A 20,534-nucleotide genomic window follows, 5' to 3' on the forward strand; every position below is an offset into this window, starting at 1 on the left:
GTTATCAGGACAAAAAGGGAGGATGAATCTCCCTAATGGGGATCCAGAAAGCAAAAACCTAACAGTTCTGATCTAGTATTCAAATTCCTCTCCACTCTAAAACTTTATACTGCAGACATGAAATAATTAACATTTTCTCTTTTACCATATGCCATTTAGATAAGAGATCTCTGGATAATGTCTACAGTGTCCACATATTCTTACAAACAACCATCTGACCTTAAATATGAAAATTGTTGACATTTCCTGTAAAAGCTTAACTCTAGTATTGCACAAGACATAAGTAAGTTATGTATGTGATGACCATATACACCCAAGAATGTGTTCATCAAAGGACTGCATCACTTTTCACTAAAAAAAATATCCAAACAGATTCAGATCGATAGATAGATAGATAGATCAGCTGCAGGGATTGTATTTGCCCCATGCATGTAGTGATTACCCATCCAGTTTGTGTTAAAAAAAAATCCTAATTTGCCTAAATATTATTCACTCTATGATAGTCTTATTTCAGTCTTTAAATCTGATGCATTTCATAAACATGTCTAAAATTCCTGGTGTATTAGCAGAAATGGGTTTATTGATATTGTGAATAGAGCAACATAGAGTAAGCTAGTTGTCTACTATGTCCTGTAAGATGCTATGGTTTACTTCACATTTATTGAAAATCAAAAAGATATAGTGGGTCTTATGCATTAAGCTTCGGTATCATATACTAAATTCCAAAGAGTATCAAGTATTAGAAGAATTGCTAATGGCATCAAATGTGCTAACAGCCCCAAAGGATCCACAATGGAACAAAATTGTTATGGTCCAAAAACATTTAGATAAAATAATGGTGAATAAAGCACCTCGACCAGATGGCTTACATCCAAAGGCCCTTAAAGAGCCGAGCTCTCTGTTATATCTAAGCCATTTTCCTAATTTTTAGAGACCCTTTAATGACTGTCTTGGTACCACTGGATTGTCGTAAGGCCAATGTGGTGCCTATATTTAAAAAGAGGTCAAAGTCTTAACCAAGTAACTTCAGACCGATTAGTATAACTTCAGTAGTCTGAAAATGTAACCATATAGAAGAGTTTTTGCTAGAAAATAATATTTTAAACAATAGTCAGCTTGGATTCACAAAAGACCGAAGTTGTCAAATGAACCTGATTTCTTTTTATGTGGAGGTATGCAAAAACTTAGACAAAAGCGTGGCTGGGGATAAAGTATACTTGGATTTTGCCAAAGCATTTGGCACAGTTCCCAACACATGTCTAATGTGTAAATTAAAGTCTACAGGCTTAAAAAATTCAGTTTGTAAAAAGATAGAAAACTGGTGAAAAGACTGTATTCAGAGAATTCACATTCTGAATAGTTTAAGGTTATTACTAGTGTACCCCAAGGTTTTGTGTTTGAGCCCTTACCTTTTAATATGTTGACAGATGATATAGGAGCTGGGAATAAAAGTAAAATTTCAGTCCTTGTAGATGGCACCAAGCTATGCAGTGGAATTTGTTGAATATGTTTAATATGTTGGCAGATGATATAGGAGCTGGGAATAAAAGTAAAATTTCAGTCCTTGCAGATGGCACCAAGCTATGCAGTGGAATGAATTCCTTACAGAATGTCTCCACCTTACAAGCCGACCTCAATGCACTATTTAATTGGACAACTGTGTGGCAAATGATGTTTAATGTTGATGAATGTAAAGTTATGCTCTTGGGGACCAAAAACATGCATGCACATACATACTAGAAGGAGAACAGCTGGAGGAGTCAATGGTAGAGAAAGATCTGGATGTTCTAGCAGATCATTGACTTAATAATAGCATGCGATGTCAAGCTGCAATTTCTAAAGCTAGGAAAATACTTTCTTGTATTAAAGGAGGGGTAGACAGAGACACTATTTTGCCCCCCCCCCCCCGTATAAATGATTAGTGAGACCTCATCTGGAATATGCAGTTCACTTAGGTTCACATAAAAAGATATTGGAGAACTGGAGAAGATGCAGAGAAGGACAACCTAACTGATAAGAGGCATTGGGAAGCTCAGCTGTGGTCCATATAGTGAAGTTGATGTAGAGTTATTCAAATTCAGGTCATTACAGAGGACAAGTGGGTACTCTTTACGTCTGTAGGAAAAGAGATTTAACCTCCACATATCAAAAGGCTTCTTCTTCATCAGAAGAAATGGGAAAATGTGAAATAAAGTCCCTCAAGAGCTGGCGCTGGCCAAATAAGTAGATTGTTTTTAAAAAAGAGCTTGATGCATTCCTAAATACACAAAATATAACTGCGATATTACAATTTAAAGGTAATAATGATAAGGGTAGTTGATCCAGGGAATATCTGATTGCCTCATGGGGTATCAGGAAAGAATTTTCTTCCCCCCATGGAGCAAATGGGATCATGCTTTATTGGGTATTTTTTGCCTTCCTCTGCATCAACTGTGGGTATTGGATAGTGTATATAGTGGTTTTCTATTTGTGCATGTTTTTTTATTGAATGAACAAGATAGACTAGTCTTTTTTTCAACCCTACTAACTATGTAACTATGTACCTTGACTCATCAAAAGCCAAAAACATTTCCAGCATTCTGGCACAACAGCTAGAATTTTCCAATTACCCTTAGCACCATTGATACCAAAAACCATACCTCTGCCCACCAATAATTTTAGATGTGTACGTGATTAAATTGAACAGGGCATTAACACATGGTATTGCTGATTTACCCCTTTTGTGAATTTGTACTAAGTGTACTAGAAATATTAGGAACTATGAATGGAAGGGCCACAACTGTACAGATTATATTTAGCATTTTGTTTGGCAATTTATGAGAATGAGACAATAGAGAGTCAGTTATTCCACTAAACCTGATTTTTTTTATTTTTTTGTAAGATGCTGGAGATAGATCACAGATTCTAAGAAAAGAAACTCCAGCAGTAGGTTTTCTCTGACTGAGCTCCCAAATGTGCATACTTGTCATGGCATTATGGGGGAGTCACATCCTGCCTGTTGGATTATTTTATTTAGTTTACATTATGTAAATGTAACAGGAAGAGTGACAGCAAGAGGGACCCAAGCAAGAAACTTTGCTGAAGGGATCAATGTGCTGGAGTCCACAAGAGATGTGAGAGGCCAGTAGATTATAGCAGCGTTATGCGTCAATCCACCAAATGACCTAATTATAATATTAATTTTGGGTGGATTCATATCCTATAGCAAAACTGTTATGTAATATTGGCTTATCCTATAGCCAAACTTTTATGTAATATTGTATTTTAATATTAAATGATTTTGCTTTTGTTTTAACCTTTTTTCAACTAATCTATTGCTATATTCCTTTAATCATAATTGTTGATGATTTTACTTGATAACTCTACTGTAGTTACCAATATATTATGCAATTAGTACTAAGAATAAAAAAAAAACATTTTTTTTAATTTTAGGATGGCACAGTGTTTGATGGTCGGCCTATAGAATCCTTATCTTTAATTGATGCAGTAATGCCAGATGTTGTACAGACTAGACAACAAGCCTTTAGAGAGAAGTTGGCCCAACAACAAGCTGCTGCAGCAGCAGTATCTACACCAAGTGCAGCGACAGTCACCACTGCCCCAGCAGCACCTGCAACCCAGCAGACCACACCAAAGAACGGCGCAGCCACTGTGAATGGTGAAGAAAATGGAGCACATGCAATAAGTAAGTAAACTTCCATCTATAATTCCCAATAGGATTCAGGGTTATTCATATTGCCAAAATAGTCTGACTAAGGCATCTCTGTAGCTCTAAGTCTATAGTTTCTGACAATTTACTACCTTCCACACCTACAGACTATTCCTCATATCAAGGTAAAGAAGCATTTTTACAATATTTAGTATTTCAAAATTGTAACTTTATTCTGTTTCAGTAAATAGTCGATTTTGTTCTGAACAAAACAGTTAATGCTATTGTATACCAAGAAAGAGTAGTATGTTCCTGAGTTTTCTAATATGCAAATGCCTATACATACAGATTCACAACCTGACTTGTGAGCACCAGGATTTAATAATATGTGGATTGTTGCTTAGTTCACAAGAAAAAAAAATATATAGTTATAGTTATATAGTTATTTAAAGCATTTTGAAAGGGAAAGGAATAGTTAAAACCCTTGTCAGTTTTATTTACCATCTGTGGGGTTGATTTACTAAAGTTAAACAGACTGTGCACTTTGCAAAGTTCAGTTGCACTCTGCAAGAGCAGTTGCTCCTGAGCTTAATAAATGATCAGAAGATCTGATTCCTTCCATCATCCAATCATGTGCAAGCAAAAATGCTGTTTTTTTCCTTCTACAGGATTGGATATTCTTTGCAAAGTGAAGCTTTGTCTCATTTTAAAAGAAAATGCACTTTGCAAACTGCACAGGCTATTTGCCTTTAGTAAATCACCCCCTGTGTCTCATGGGGTGATTTTTCATTACTTCCTATACAATAAACACAACAGAAAGTGATAGGAAATATCCCTAAAGTGTGGATATCCACAATTAGTTAGTTGTCACCAGAATAGGTTTTACTGGAAGATTTCCCCCATGTTCCTGTTACAGTGAAAACTCATAATTAAGGATTTTCTATTATTCTTCGGTAATAATAGTCACCAGAACAAATACAGAGATCAAAGCAGGGGCACAAACGCTTTTAAAAACCTAAGGCTTCTTTCACCTCCGTAGGCAGATCCATGCTGCTCAGTGGGGGATCGATACACTGATCCCCGCTGAGCAGGTGCTCTGTGTGCGGAGAGGGAGGTGTCAGAGCCCCATCCATCTCTATGGGGGAATCTGATAAGAGCGGACCGCCTGTCCGCTCTCATCCGATCCCATCAGATCCGATCCCCTGGACAGATGGAAAAAAGGGTTTCCATAGTCCGGATATCACGGACAGGATTGGATGCAGTGTCAGCAGACATGTCTCCGCTGACATCCGCTGCCCCTTAGGGATGCATGGGGGATCCGATCAGATCCGCCTAAAAAACTGACAGGCGGATCTGATTGGATCGCTCGTGTGAAAGGACCCTTATAGAGGTCCCAAACCTATAACACTATCCAAAACTAAACAGTGTTTTGGTTTTATATACACTTAAAGTTGTCATTAGCAGTTATGTAATGGCAATATCACTTTTGTAAAACACGATTCACTAGTCACTAGTCACACTACCGTGTGTCTAAAACTTTATGTTTACATCCTGTTGTTTTAAAATGTTGCCACTCTATGTGAAATACCTTGAAATACCTTGAACAGCTGTCATGTAGATTGCGCACTTCCTCCCCTCCCTTCCATTTAGGATGGGTTATTAAAGGGGTAACAGATGTTCACTTAGCAACATCAATATTTAGCCAGCTTAATAAATAAAATGAAGCTGTGTTCAGTTCAGTCAAAAATAAAAATCCAGCTTAGGTTCTCAAAGTATAACTTTGAGAACTCATTCATATTCAATTATCTATAATATTACTATAGTTATACATTTTTATTGTGGTTATTCATAGGTGTAACTTCATTATAGTTGTGAACTATATATATATATATATATATATATATATATATATATATATATATATATATATATATCTATATATATATATATATATATATATATATATATATATATATATATATCTATATATATAGATATATATATAGATATATATATATTGATATTTGTTACTTGATACATTAATATAAACAGAAAAAAAATGTGGGACTTTTTAGGTGCTCAAAGCCTCAGGAAGGAGAAAAAAACACTACAATGTTAAAAATGTATATGTTTTAATATTGAAAAAAAAAAGGTAACAACTGGAAAGAAATATATCCAGCTACCTTAACAAATTGACTGTAGTGACACAGCACAAGAGACCAAAATTAATAAAATATTATCTCTATTGTACAATAATACAAAAGCTAAAAACATCAATATTTTCCCCCATACATATTGGGGAATCATTGCCCTCTATGTATAAATCTAAATAGCTCTAAAAGCTGATTGAACCATATTTACAGACTAAGATGATGAAAGTCCAATATACAGTAAATGGAATAGACTCTTTCAGTGCCTGTAAGGTCAACACATTTCGCTAATTGTTCGGCTTTTTTAGAACCCAGAAGAGGGCAAACTATATAAAACAACACATATATTAATAGACAATACAAAAGTATTTTTATAGCAAACAATAATGTAACATATTGAATAAACATGCTCACACAGGTTGATCTATATGGTGGGACGTTCAGCCAGCCATCAGTGCCTGGGGCAGGCACAGGGGGCACTTTGAGCCAAGCAACCCGCGCAAGGAGAGGGGAGGCGGCGAGGAACAAGATCTAAATATACAAATTATATAATACTGTATAACCAAGAGGACATGCACTTTATTGTAGAGTGCTAAAAGTATAAAGGGTATAAGCCACTTACTGGAATAAATAAAATCATATAAGCATGATGGGAGAATAGCAGAAGAAGCCACCGCCAGAAAATGGTGATATTATGACTAAGATGTATAGTACAATATGCTAGGGGTCACAAGTATAATAGTGTAAATACATAGCTAATAAATATCTGGTAGAGATATAGTAAACAAGGATTACACTTATGTGATCTCCATAGATGTGGCTGTATACTTACATAAAGGTAAACCGCCAAAGCAAATTATATAATCCCAAATATAGCAGTATAGTTCAAAGGGGTCACAAATGTACAGCTGGTAGTGTGCCCAACCTTGAGACTATAGCCACCCCCTATGGACTCAGCAAAGCCACCATCTATAAAAAAAAAAAAAAAAGCACCATTGGTTGGCTACCCGACCAACTTTTTTTTCATGTTTTAATAATATGCATCAAAGCCACATGAAGAGATCAAATTATAAAGATATCTAACCACCAAATAAGTATTCAGGGTCATGGATACTGTGGGGGTGGATGCATGCTCTCAGCACAACCCCTCCATCCTTACCCTTGCCACCCACCCCTTACTTTCATTTTTCTCCCCTCTCTTGTCCCTGTGCACCTATCTTACTTTTACTTCCAACCCCCCCACCCCTCCCCCCACTCTTTGTCATGCACCCTCTATTGCTTTTTTTCTGCCGCATCTCCCCAATCACCTGGTGGACCGCTATCCTTTGCCCTCCACTGCTAACTCCCAGTTCTGCCCCCATTTAAAACTGTAACATGTAGAGTTTCAGTTGCAGACAGTTATGGTTTATCGCTTCCATTTTGTGCTTTTACACTCCCAATCAAGGCAGTTTTTTTTTTTTATGGGGGGGGGGGGGGGATAAGCACTGCAGCTGGAAAAACCTGATTTAGAGTAAAGAGATTTTAATAGTGCAGTTTTCCTCAGTCCACATAAGATGCAGTATATTTCTGATGAATCATTATAATCTTAAGTGTTTTTGTCCTTGTAGAGTTGGTTTATAAATGTAATTACATTGTCAAATGTCATCACACTTGAAGTTCCCATAAAGCATATTAAAATAGAAAAGGGCTTATTCCAGCTCATTGAAATTTTAACAATTCAATTTACCTTTAGTGCTTCCATTGTATTAAAAAGAGATACAGGACAGAATTTCAAATGATTCTTCCTTACCAGCATTTGACAGTATCATTAAATAACCATTTTAAGATATTGGACACATAACTAGATTCTGATGTGTTTTGCAGATAACCATGCAGAACCAATGGAAATTGATGGCGATGTGGAAATTCCACCTAATAAAGCAACGGTGCTACGTGGACATGAATCTGAAGTGTTCATCTGTGCCTGGAATCCAGTCAGTGATCTCCTAGCATCTGGGTAAGTCAAATAGCAGTTATGTAAAATCAGAGAAATATGAATTAACCACTTAAGGACTGGAAGGTTTTACCCCCTTAATGATCAGGCCATTTTTTGCAATTTGGCACTGCGTCATTTTAACTGGTAATTGCGCAGTCAAGCAATGCTGTACCCAAACAATGTATGTCTTTTTTTTTTCCCGACAAATAGAGCTTTCTTTTGCTAGTATTTGATCACCTGTGCTGTTTTTATTTTTTGCGCTATAAATTAAAAAAGACTGAAGAGTTTAAGAAAAAAAATACATTTTCTACTTTTCTTATAAAAAATATCCAATAAACTCAATTTTTGTCATACATTTAGGCCAAAATGTATTAAGCGACATGTCTTTGATAAAAAAAAAAATTTCAATAAGTATATATTTATTGGTTTGCGCAAAAGTTATAGCATTACAGCCCAAGAATGTTAGCCCAATCAGGATTTGCAAGCACATCAGGAAGTACACTATGGGCTCTACAGGCCTGTCTTCGAGTTCTTGGTGGCTGTGGTACTCTACTTGTGCTAGCCACCGCACCAGTTTGAACTGCATTTATGGGACTTGCCACGTCACCAAGTGTTACTGCAGTAATGGTTTGACTACCATCAGGATGTACTAGGCCGTTGGTACTTGCCAGTTCACCAGAAGGTTGAGCGGCACTAGTACTGACACTCATACGAGAACCATGCGATTGTTGCACCTCAGCAACAGAAGAACGGGGTCGCCTGACCTCAGCAGTGACCACTACTCCGTCGTCAGAGCTATCTGTCATGGTGCTGCTGCTCTATACAGGTTCAAATGCTAAGCCTGATTCTGACAGTGAGGCTTCCCCATCGCTCACATCTGTCATGCTCAGCATCGTGTAGGCCTCTTCACTAGCGTACCTCTGTTTGGACATTTTGGCCAATAAATTTTTGGTACCTAGTGTGACTCACAGGTAAAAAAGCCCCTGGTTGTCAAGGACTGTTTGAACCGCTACCAAAAAAGGTAACTGCTAATGCTAGCAGAGTACAGGCCTGACTCTAACGCTGCAGTTTTGTGCTCTGTGTATCGAAAGTTACAGTAATTTGCTGATACTGCACTTCTTGTGGGCTGGGCGGAGGGGCTAGACGCAGGCCCATGCGGCGGGTGGTCGGCAAAAGGTTAAAGGAGTGGTCTGGCAGTGTGTTGTTTGAAGCCATTGAGAAGTGAATACTACATAGATTTCTGTTTTCTGTTCAGCATGACATTCATCTAAAAGGTCCCAAAGTGGTTGTAAACCCTTCCAATTAACCAGTGAAGTGACTGGCCTGAAACAATTCCTCCTACATAAGTTATAACTGCTTAAAAAAAAGGGGGATGGAAAGCTGAAATTACACTCTGCAGAACTCAGTGAGAAGAGGTCTGAGAGCTGATTGGAGGGAAGGGACACACCCATTTACCACCGCACAGAAGAACAGAGCTGAGGCTATCAATCAGCTGGAGTTCCCTCCCCACCATCTTTTTTTCATTGGTGTTATTCCGAATAAAATGAGTCTGAGAACTATTTGTAGTTTACAAATTTAAATATATGCCTTCTTTTTTTGTTTTGCTGGTCTTTATTGTATAAAAGTAACTGTTAATATAAGGAAAGGCTCTATGCTGCTTTTATTTTCCAATCCAGCATTAGATTTTGCTATGATATTCACAAGATGGAAGGAGCAGCATTTGTACAAAGGGGCAATAGGTGTGGCTATGGCAGCATTAGGTATAAATACATCCCTGGATGTAGATATCGGGCTTGATTTACTAAAACTGGAGAGTGCAAAATCTGATGCAAAATCTGATGCTGATTGGTTTCTATGCAGAGCTGCACCAGATTTTTCACCCTTCCGTTTAGTAAATCAAACCCATAGTGTTTTAGGGAGAACTTTCCTTCACAGTTGTCTATGCTGCCGGGGCAAATGAGAAACTAGGGCGAATTTAGGCATAGCACAAGTATGTCCTCTAATATTAATTCTGGGTGCCATCTTGGGGGAGGATGTGTCTATTTTAAAATTTTGGTAGCAAAAGAGAGGATATGAACCCCCTGCTGTCATTTTGGAAGCCCTGTGGTGTGGGGAAAGCAGTTAGGGCAGATACCCACTTGTATAAGCTGAATCTGGGGACAGGTTCCTGTAGATAAGGGACAGTCTAGGGACAACTTGGACACCTCCTGTTTGTACCTGGTGATGAGAGGAAGGAAGCGTTCTGTGTTAATTTGCATGCAGGTCCATAGGTGGGAAAGTGTAGCATTCCTCTCCACAGGTCACAGTGATCTTCTACCATCAAATCTGCTCAAAGAAGCTAACCTCTGGCAACCCACTGACTGTAAGCACTGTATGCTTATTGCATATCTAGAACTGCCTTTTGCTTGATGTGGATAGGTGTTTAGTTGCTAAAGCTGATTCTGGAAGAATATTTAACAGTATTTTTTAATACTGATTATTCAGCACAATAAAAGACTTGTGTTGCCTGATCCTTCTGCACCATAGCCATACATACAGCCACACAGAGCAGGTGCTATGGAAGAGGAAAAGGCAGAGTTCTGAGACCCAACCTGAATGACTTCAGTGTTTCTCTTGTGAAATTAGAGGATGAATTTCTCTGCAGTCCCTGCTATGTCAGAGGTCAGTAAGGGCTTATTTAAAATCTTATTCAAAACTTCCTGAAAATAATATCCATAGCATGACCACAGGTTCACATTATCATGAATGTTGATCACATTATCATGAACTTTGCTGCAGTCTCCAGAATAGATAAATGCATGGATGTTGCAAAGTCCTGTGTTCTGTATTCGCATTGCTCTGCAGTGTTCTATGCAAGTCAATTTAAAACAAATCTTTCAAAAACGTAACATAGCGCATCAACTCATGGTAATACACAATACAATTCACATCAGTATGGGTAAACATCAACTCCTGCAAACTTGACTAGCCAGTAATGGTTAGATAAGAAAATCCTAGACTGGAACTGGAATGCTATACGTAAACATACTGTACCTATTTACTATTCAGTTCCAATGAACGTATGCTATTTACAAAAGGAGCATGTTCTGCTTAAGAATTAATATCTATTTGTTTTTTCTTCTTTCTTTTTTTTTTTAATTTCAAGGTCAGGAGACTCAACGGCAAGAATATGGAACTTGAATGAAAATAGCAGTAGCAATTCCACTCAGTTAGTTTTAAGACACTGTATACGAGAAGGTGGGCAAGATGTTCCAAGCAACAAAGATGTGACCTCATTGGACTGGAATGTAAGTTACTTACAGTTAGCATTCATTAAAAGCTAAGCATGAAGTAATTACTTAACTTTTCTAATTAGCACTTTTCAGAACATTAATATCCTACTTGAACTTACAAAAATTATTGAAAATATGTACTCTACATTTTCATGGACTTATTGATTTTCATGAGCAGAATGTTTACTTTAGCTGGTTTAAAATGGCTTAATGGTCTTATAAAGCATAAGTATTTGCATATTGTAAGCATTGTGAATAAAGTCATAATGCTTTATATGAATAATGTATGCATTATTTACTAATGGATGACTAAGACCTCTTTCACAAGGGTGCACCGCCCGACGGAGTCCGTTCTGCTAAGCGGGGGATCGATCCGCCGATCCATGCTGAGCAGGCGGATGACAGCTCCGTCTCCGCGTGCAGAGACGGAGCTGTCAGATCCCCACTGTCCTCTATGTGGAGATCGGATGAGAATGGACTGCCTGTGCATTCTCATCCGATCCCATCTGATCCGATCCTCCAGACGGATGGAAAATAGGGTTTCCATCCGTCCGGATTTCACGGACAGGATCGGATTGGAGAGAGCAGCGGGTGTCAGTGGACATGTCTCCGCTGACATCCGTTGCTCCATAGGGCTGCATGGAGCATCTGATCAGGTCCGCCTGAAAAACTGACGGGTGGTTCGGATCGCCCGTGTGAAAGAGGCCTAAGGAGTAAGACCTTATCTGTGAAAACAATATCTTGATTCTGCTTATAGAGAAAATGTGTATTCTAAACTAAGATTATTGGTTACGTGGTATATTATACTAAATTGAAAACACATTTTAAAATAGTTTATTTTTAAAGATCTGACAGTTTATATGCTTTATCATTATTATTATTTGTTTAGCAACAACTGGTGGCATATACAGGGACTAGCAATCAATGATTTAGAATAAATGGCAAAATGTAAACAAAAAAATTGTTTTGTTTTAACTGTGGCTTTGTGCAAAAGATATATCTCTTGAGACACAGGGATCATGACAACTTTCTGATCCACAAGCAGTGTCAACTCCAGCAAAAAGACTCAGTGTGGAATCCAATTTAGATTATTCTAAGCTTAGCAATACATAGGATGTTTTCTTGTCTTTATTACAAATAAAAACATTTCAAATTCAAATCCTCCTGACTCTCTAAAGGACCTCTTAGCACAGGGGTATTCAAACTTTCTAAACAAAGGGCCAGTTTACTGTCCTTCAGACTTTACGGGGACCAGAATGGGACCATCGGGAATAAAAAATGTCCCGGCATCAGTGGAAGTAAACAATGCCCCATCCTTTATGTCAGCGAGAGAAATTGTGCCTCATCGTTGGTCTCATTGGACCCTATTGTTGGTGTTATTAGGAGGAATAGTGCCCAATCATTGATAGAAATTGTGCCCCTTTATTGGTGTCAGTGGATGATATAGTGCCCCAAGGGCCACATAAAAGCAAGCAAAGGACTGCATCCTGCCCCCGGGCCACAGTTTGGAGAACATTGTTTTAGAACAATGAGATAAAAAATAAACTAGCTAGAGCATGGAAAGGAAGGGAGTTTCTAACTAGGGAGTCATTTAACATGCAAACAGGAGGAGGGCAAAAAGGGACATGCCAAAACACAATTAATGACTATAAATAAACAGGCTGAAGTGGCAGCACGCATTTTGTACCATGACATACCTCCTAACTTTTTGAGATGGAATGAGGGACACCTATTAGCAAAAGTATTTAGGAATAGGACACACTAACTGCCACGCCCCCGTACAAGAAGAAGGCCTTGCCATGGTCGACCAAGAAGTTGAGTGCACATGCTTAGTGTCCTATACAGAGGTTGTCTTTTGGAAATAGACAGCTGATAGCTGCCAGCATTGCTGCAGAGATTGAAGGGGTGGGGGGTCAGCCTGTCAGTGCTCAGCCCATACGCCGCACACTATATCCAATTGGTCTGAATGTCGTCCCAGAAGGAAGCCTCTTCTAAAGATGATGCACAAGAAAGCCCTCAAACAGTTTGCTGAAGACAATCTGACTAAGGACATGGATTATTGAAACCATGTCCTGTGGTCTGATTAGACCAAGATAAAAGTATTTGGTTCAGATGGTGTCAAGTGTGTGGCTCCAAGTGTGTGTGTCTAGCCTGCAGTCAAGCATGGTGATGGGAGTGTCATGGTCTGGGGCTGCATGAGTGCTGCAGGCACTGGGGAGCCAGAGTTCATTGAGGGAGCCATGAATGCCAACATGTACTGTGACATACTGAAGCAGAGCATGATCCCCTTTCTTCGGAGACTGGGCCTCAGGGCAGTATTCCAATATAATAATGATCCCAAACACACCTCCAAAATGACCACTGTCTTGCTAAAGAAGCTGAGGGTAAAGGTGATGGACTGGCCAAGCATGTCTCCAGACCTAAACCCTATTGAGCATGACCAAGAGGGTTAAGGCAGTGGTGGAAAATAATGGTGGCCACACAAAGTATTGACACTTTGCGCCCAATGTGGACATTTGCACTTAGGGGTGTACTCACTTTTGTTGCCAGTGGCTTAGATATTAATAGCTGTGTGTTGAGTTATTTTGAGGGGGCAGCAAATTTACACTGTTTTACAAGCTCTACACTCACTACTTTACATTGTAGCAAAGTGTAATTTCTTCAGTGTTGTCACATGGAAAGATATAATAAAATATTTACAAAAATATGAGGGGTGTACTCACTTTTGTGAGATACTGTATATGGATCAGACCAAAATGAGGGACAAATGAGGAAGAACAAGGAACAGAGGGACTTTGTTCCAAATCAGGAACAGTTGGGAGCTATGCCATTAATACAAAATAATCTATAATGTTAATGTATTTTTCTTTTATTGTAGGGGTCTATTTAAGGTATAGGTCCACTTGAGAGTTCTTTTTTAGGTTCAACAGCTACTCATGCACTAGAACCAAGAATTGTATAGAATGGCTGGTGTTTTAGAATGCATATTAGGCTGTTAAATTTACAAATCCCGTGTCAACATTAGGGCATAAATGCTAGTTGTTTTCATAGTGGTTTAGACGTTCTAATTTTAATCCACAGTGTATATGGTAGCCTAAGAAACTGTCACTGCACCTTAAGCAAAAAGGCATTTCCCTGATTTAGCTTCCAAAAGAGATTTGAACAATACATACACTTTTGGCTGATTTTTTTTAGAACAGATAATCCTAATAATGGGAGTTATTGGCTAAAATATCATGTTTCTGCAAATAGTTTTGAAAAAGATATGTACATGTGACAGCCATGTTCACCTATTACATACGGTATACACACTACTGCACAATATCTGAACTACATTGTTATCCTCAATTTGGTCAGGTCTCTGGGTAAAGCAGTAGACTGTAAAGCTAATAAAGGGCAAGTACAGTATATGTTAAAATATTTTCTGTAGCACCCCAATGGCCTCTAATATCAAGCACATTGCGCTTGTTGTGCTATTGGTTGTTAATGGCACCCCAAACATAGCAAGCAGACATGGGACAAGTGTGTCAAAACACATGAAGCTCAATTTCCAAAAAGGTACATGAGCTTTTTTGGTGTGTTTGTTGCAAGTAGGGCAGCCCATTTAAAGAATGGGCAACCGTAGCACGAAAACGTACAAAAACTCATGCACAAATGTGCATTCATGAGCTGTAAACCTAGCCTAAAGGCTAGATTGCTTTAGCCAACTTGTTCATCACATTTAATAATATACACAAAGCCACTAGATTAATTATTAATCAATTTGTAATACAGTCATAAAATATAAAACAACAAGTACTATATGTAAAAAATAAATACAAAATGGCTTTTTAAAAAAAAAAAATAATAATACATTAGCATGTGGACTCACTCAAGTGCATTTTAGTTTTCCTTTACAACTGGGATTTATTATAAATTCGTTATTTGGATTCAGTAATTTTCTTACAAGGGTTAATACCTTATAACTGAATAAAAATGCCATGAACTTAATTTTACTTTTTTTCATGCATTTTCAACAGCTTGTCATTCTTTAAATTTAGCTACAGACAAGAAAAAAACAGCTTTCACCTAGAGCTGATGGCAGATGGTTTAATAGACGGTGAAATTCTTTTAATGCCTTTCCTTACAGAGAACATGCACTGTTACGCTTTGTAAATGTCCCCCTTGATGATTGGGCTTTATATTACTTTTGCAGAAAAAAGGCAGACATTGAATTGAATGTTCCGTCTCCAGGATACAAAGTTAAATATACCATATTTATTTTAAATATTTGCTTTCCCACAGGCTGATGGCACGCTTTTGGCTACAGGATCATATGATGGCTTTGCAAGAATTTGGACGCAGGATGGTATATTTATTATTATGTATTTCGTATTGTTTGTGTTTTATACCACTGTCATTGATCATTTCCTAATTATTTGGCTGATATCACAGGTAAAAAAATAGTACAGATAAATATTTGCAAAAAAGATAAGGTTGTGTATCCACAACTTTACAGCAGCTCCAGTGCTGGTAAACCGTACGGATATTTTTTCAGGTATACAAAATAAGTTATAATCTCTCAAATAGTGTAGCACAAAAAAAATAAATAATGTAAAATAAATACAATCATCAATATAAACATAAATTAATAATTAATAGGTTCATGTCATTCTAAAGATCCACATATTGATGACCACTGTGAGGAAGTGCTTCCAACTGAGGCATGCAGGTGTCAATGTGAAAATCCTTCAATTACATACATAAGCAGCCACTCACCTCCTTGCTATGACCAATAGGTCTCAATACGCCTTCCCCAATAGGGGGACACAGTTCATCCAGTGGGAACTCAGTATCAGCGGTATAAGTCCATGCGTGATATATATGCAAAGATAAAATGAAGTAATATCTAGTGCTTTCTGTTTGATGTCATACTTTATCCAGTGCCCACTGGATGAATTGTGTCTCCCTATTGGGGAAGGGAAGGCGTATTGAGACCTTTTGGTCATAGTAAGGAGCTGAGCACTTCCTCACAGTGGTCATCAATATGTGGATCTTTAGAATGAAATGGACTTATTATTTATTAGTTTATGTTTTTATTGATCATTGCATTTATTTTACATTATTTTTTTTGTTTGCGCTGCACTATTTGAGAGATTATACATTTTTAAAGTGTAGGAGTTTTGGCCTTGGAGAGTTCAAACTTGAAAAATTAGGAGGGTGCAAAATCAGATAAAAACAAGTTAAATAGCCATGTACAATCACAATAATGAATACCCTGGTACTCTCAAAACTGGAGCACCAGACCAGCCTACTCAAGTATATGGCTTTCAGAGAGGGTGTCCACAGGATATGTCCCAATGCATTTCAGGAACACTATTTTCCTTCCTCAGGGTAAGTAGATGGTATAGTGATAGTGTACAATTGCAGCTAGAACAAAATGGTAAACCTCAACTGGATTTGCTCCCTCATCCTCCAACGGCCATAGATGGAAAAGGGGAAATCCAGCTAAAGGTGTGAAATCAGCGCAGATGGTGTGAAATCCATCTGTATGCATGTCCCCTCTCAAGTAACCAAGACCAAACCAAGTCCTTGTCAGTGCTGGATGTGCGGTGGGCTGTCATCTCTCTCCTCCCTCCTTTCCCATCTATGGCCGTTGGAGGATGAGGGGGCGCATCCTACTTTATCCAACGCCTAAAAATGTTCTGTTTACTAATAATAGCCAATAGTAGAAAATTTAGGCTCTTAACCATGAACACAAAGGGCTGCATTCTACATGGCCAAGGGCTAAATTTTCCCTTTAACTTTTCCTGTAAATTTTATATTTACGCTTTACCAAATGGAAACACAAGCACATAAATATAGTTAATTATCAATAAACAAGAGGGATAATGTAATGAGTACTACTAGAATATATTCACTAGCAAGGGGACTTAGGATAGGTTGACATATACCAAGAAGTATTTGCTAAATGTTTCCTACTACAAAGAGGTAACTACTATAATATCAATAATTCCTAACCATTAGGTAGGAGTTCTTAAAATCATGTATGTTTTTATTAAACAATTTCAACTTGTACTATAAATATGTATTGTGCCTTGTGCACATACAAAATGTGGGTTTTTTTTGACAATGTGTTAACAGCCCACTGACTCATTTCAACAAGTTTTGTTATTTCTAAAGAATCCGGCTGTGCTTGTTATTGAAAAGATTGGTGAGAACAATAGAAAACAAGACTCTATTAATATGTAATGTGTGAAACACATCCAACTTAGAGATTATAAATGATAGCGTGATAGAGATTGAACATACTTACCATTATTCATTCACATTTAGTGTAGTGCATATAAAAAAAAAGCACGGCATGGTGAATCTGACAAACAAACTAGTGGAGGATTTTCAAATTTTGTTTGCAAAGTTACCAAGTGGAAAATTCTTCCACCTGCATGGGAGCCAAGAGCAGCAGGGGTTTACCATCTCAGGCAATAAATGTTCTTTGTCATTGAAAAATTAGCTCTGAGGCTCCTGAAGTGTTCTAAATGGGTTAGGCATGCTACAGTTTTGCCATTTATCTCAGTGGCTTTTTGAGGCTGGAGTTGCATTGAATTAAAATAAAACTTCTGAACATTCTTGTAGCCTCAATGCTGGCTTAAGGAATGAAAGGATTTTATACATACCTTGCATGAAATCACCAGGTCTGTTTGTTTACTAAACCCTTACCACCCCATGTAATAAAGTTAAGTCAAAGCAAAAAAAAATGAACATTTTTCTGCATAATCACTGGATCCTGCAATAGTGCATTCTCTTGAGTTTTAGGATACTCAGTTTTTACTCCCAGGAGGCAGCAGCAAGGCTCAATGTCATTACCAATATTTTCAGGAAGCAGCCAGAAGCCAGGGTCTAATTTTAATTGATGTATTAATTATTTGTTTATTTATTTATCGTTGTTTTGTTTTGTTTTTTTTGTATTTTGCATTTTGCACCCTGCCTTGATACAAAAATGTGCATTTTCGAGAATAAACGTTTTTACAATTTTTCCTACAGGCAACCTTGCGAGCACATTAGGTCAGCACAAAGGTCCAATTTTTGCACTGAAGTGGAACAAGAAAGGCAACTATATACTGAGTGCGGGTGTTGATAAGGTATACTCTATTTTGTGTTGAAGAGAAGAAAAAAAAGGGTTTTGATAAAAAAGATACAAACCAATGTTACTCATTTACTGTTTATCTTGGAAATGCTGGCCACACATTGTATGATTATGTTGATTACATGTAGACCAGGAAAATAGATTTATAGGGGAGGATGGAGGATTTAGGGACAGTGCTCTATGTAAGCTGGTCACACATTAACATATTTATCATCACTCTTGATTTACTATTACAAATATGCCCATCATTCATGAAATTGCTGCATAGTAGAACTGCCTTTCTTGCAAAGTTTATCCACTTGACTGAAGATCAGTAGATGGTTCTCACACTTTCTAACTCTCCAGACATAAACAAGTGACACCCGTTTGGGCAATCGAAGTCTTTTGCATACGTTTGGAAAACAGGGTCTATATATGGCATACTAGCACACTTTCTGAATATACTAGTAATGCCACGTGTGAGTGTAGAATCCACCCTGTGCCTTTGCTGTGTAGTCTTGTGCCTGCACCATCAAAGGAAATTAAGCAATCACATATTCAGATACACTGTTTCAACCCAATTCTAAATGCTTAGGTTTGACATGTTTTATTCAATTTATATATGTAGGAGGAACAAATAACTTCTGAAACACAACCTAGTAGATGGCTAGAGCTACCCTAAACAAAGATTTAAAAAGTAGACTACCTAAGTTCAGTGTGCCAAATTGAGACTTATCATTATGGCTGACTAAATCAGTTAAACCAAAATCATGGTTATCATCACTAATCTTTCCTTTTATCAGACTGTAGGAAGCTGCTTGTAGTAGGGCATGTAAAACAGATGTGTCATGAGAGCTTACATCATTACTGTCATTTACATATTCAAGAATGTAAATTTGGTCCATACAGCCAGATGGCAACATGGTTGTCTGAATTAGCAGAATTAACATAGAAACATAGAAACATAGAATGTGTCGGCAGATAAGAACCATTTGGCCCATCTAGTCTGCCCAATATATCTGAATCCTATGAATAGTCCCTGGCCCTATCTTGTATGAAGGATAGCCTTATGCCTATCCCATGCATGCTTAAACTCCTTCACTGTATTTGCAGCTACCACTTCTGCAGGAAGGTTATTCCATGCATCCACTACTCTCTCAGTAAAGTAATACTTCCTCATATTACTTTTAAACCTTTGCCCCTCTAATTTAAAACTGTGTCCTCTTGTGGTAGTTTTTCTTCTTTTAAATATGCTCTCCTCCTTTACCGAGTTGATTCCCTTTATGTATTTAAATGTTTCTATCATATCCCCTCTGTCTCTTCTTTCTTCCAAGCTATACATGTTAAGGTCCTTTATCCTTTCCTGGTAAGTTTTTTCCTGCAATCCATGTACTAGTTTAGTAGCTCTTCTCTGAACTCTCTCTAGAGTATCTATATCCTTCTGGAGATATGGCCTCCAGTACTGCGCACAATACTCCAAGTGAGGTCTCACCAGTGTTCTGTACAGCGGCATAAGCACTTCTCTCTTTCTACTGCTTATACCTCTCCCTATACATCCAAGCATTCTGCTGGCATTTCGTGCTGCTCTATTACATTGTCTTCCCACCTTTAAGTCTTCTGAAATAATTACTCCTAAATCCCTTTCCTCAGATACTGAGGTCAGGACTGTGTCAAATATTCTATATTCTGCCCTTGGGTTTTTACGCCCCAGGTGCATTATCTTGCACTTATCCACATTAAATTTCAGTTGCCAGAGTTCTGACCATTCTTCTAGTTTTCCTAAATCCTTTTCCATTTGGCGTTTCCCTCCAGGAACATCAACCCTGTTACATATCTTTGTGTCATCAGCAAAAAGACAAACCTTACCATCGAGGCCTTTTGCAATATCACTTATGAAGATATTAAACAAAATTGGTCCCAGTACAGATCCCTGAGGTACCCCACTGGTAACATGACCTTGTTCTGAATGTTCTCCATTGACTACAACCCTCTGTTGTCTGTCACTCAGCCACTGCCTAATCCACTCAACAATATGGGAGTCCATGCTCAATGACTGCAGTTTATTGATAAGTCTTCTATGTGGGACAGTGTCAAAAGCCTTACTAATATCTAGATATGCAATGTCTACTGCACCTCCACCGTCTATTATTTTAGTCACCCAGTCAAAAAAATCTATAAGATTTGTTTGACATGATCTCCCTGAAGTAAACCCATGTTGTTTTTCATCTTGCAATCCATGGGATTTAAGATGTTCCACAATCCTATCCTTTAATAGGGTTTCCATTAATTTGCCTACTATTGATGTCAGACTCACTGGTCTATAGTTGCTCGATTCCTCCCTACTACCTTTCTTGTGAATGGGCACGACATTTGCCAATTTCCA

At 37.9% G+C, this 20,534-nt stretch overlaps 1 protein-coding gene across 1 annotated transcript in view; it reads left to right on the plus strand.

Annotated features, from left to right (window-relative positions):
* The window catches only part of TBL1X (transducin beta like 1 X-linked), a 398,056-nt gene that overhangs the window by 339,764 nt on the left and 37,758 nt on the right, over window positions 1–20,534 (plus strand). The window contains exons 6-10 of the mRNA XM_082245440.1: window positions 3,433–3,685; window positions 7,663–7,795; window positions 10,920–11,061; window positions 15,331–15,394; window positions 18,070–18,167. Of these exons, the coding sequence (XP_082101566.1) occupies window positions 3,433–3,685; window positions 7,663–7,795; window positions 10,920–11,061; window positions 15,331–15,394; window positions 18,070–18,167 (690 nt within the window). The remainder of the gene's footprint in view (window positions 1–3,432; window positions 3,686–7,662; window positions 7,796–10,919; window positions 11,062–15,330; window positions 15,395–18,069; window positions 18,168–20,534) is intronic.

The sequence above is a fragment of the Pelophylax lessonae genome (genome assembly GCF_965119305.1).
Source record: "Pelophylax lessonae genome assembly, chromosome: 2".
NCBI lineage: Eukaryota > Metazoa > Chordata > Amphibia > Anura > Ranidae > Pelophylax > Pelophylax lessonae.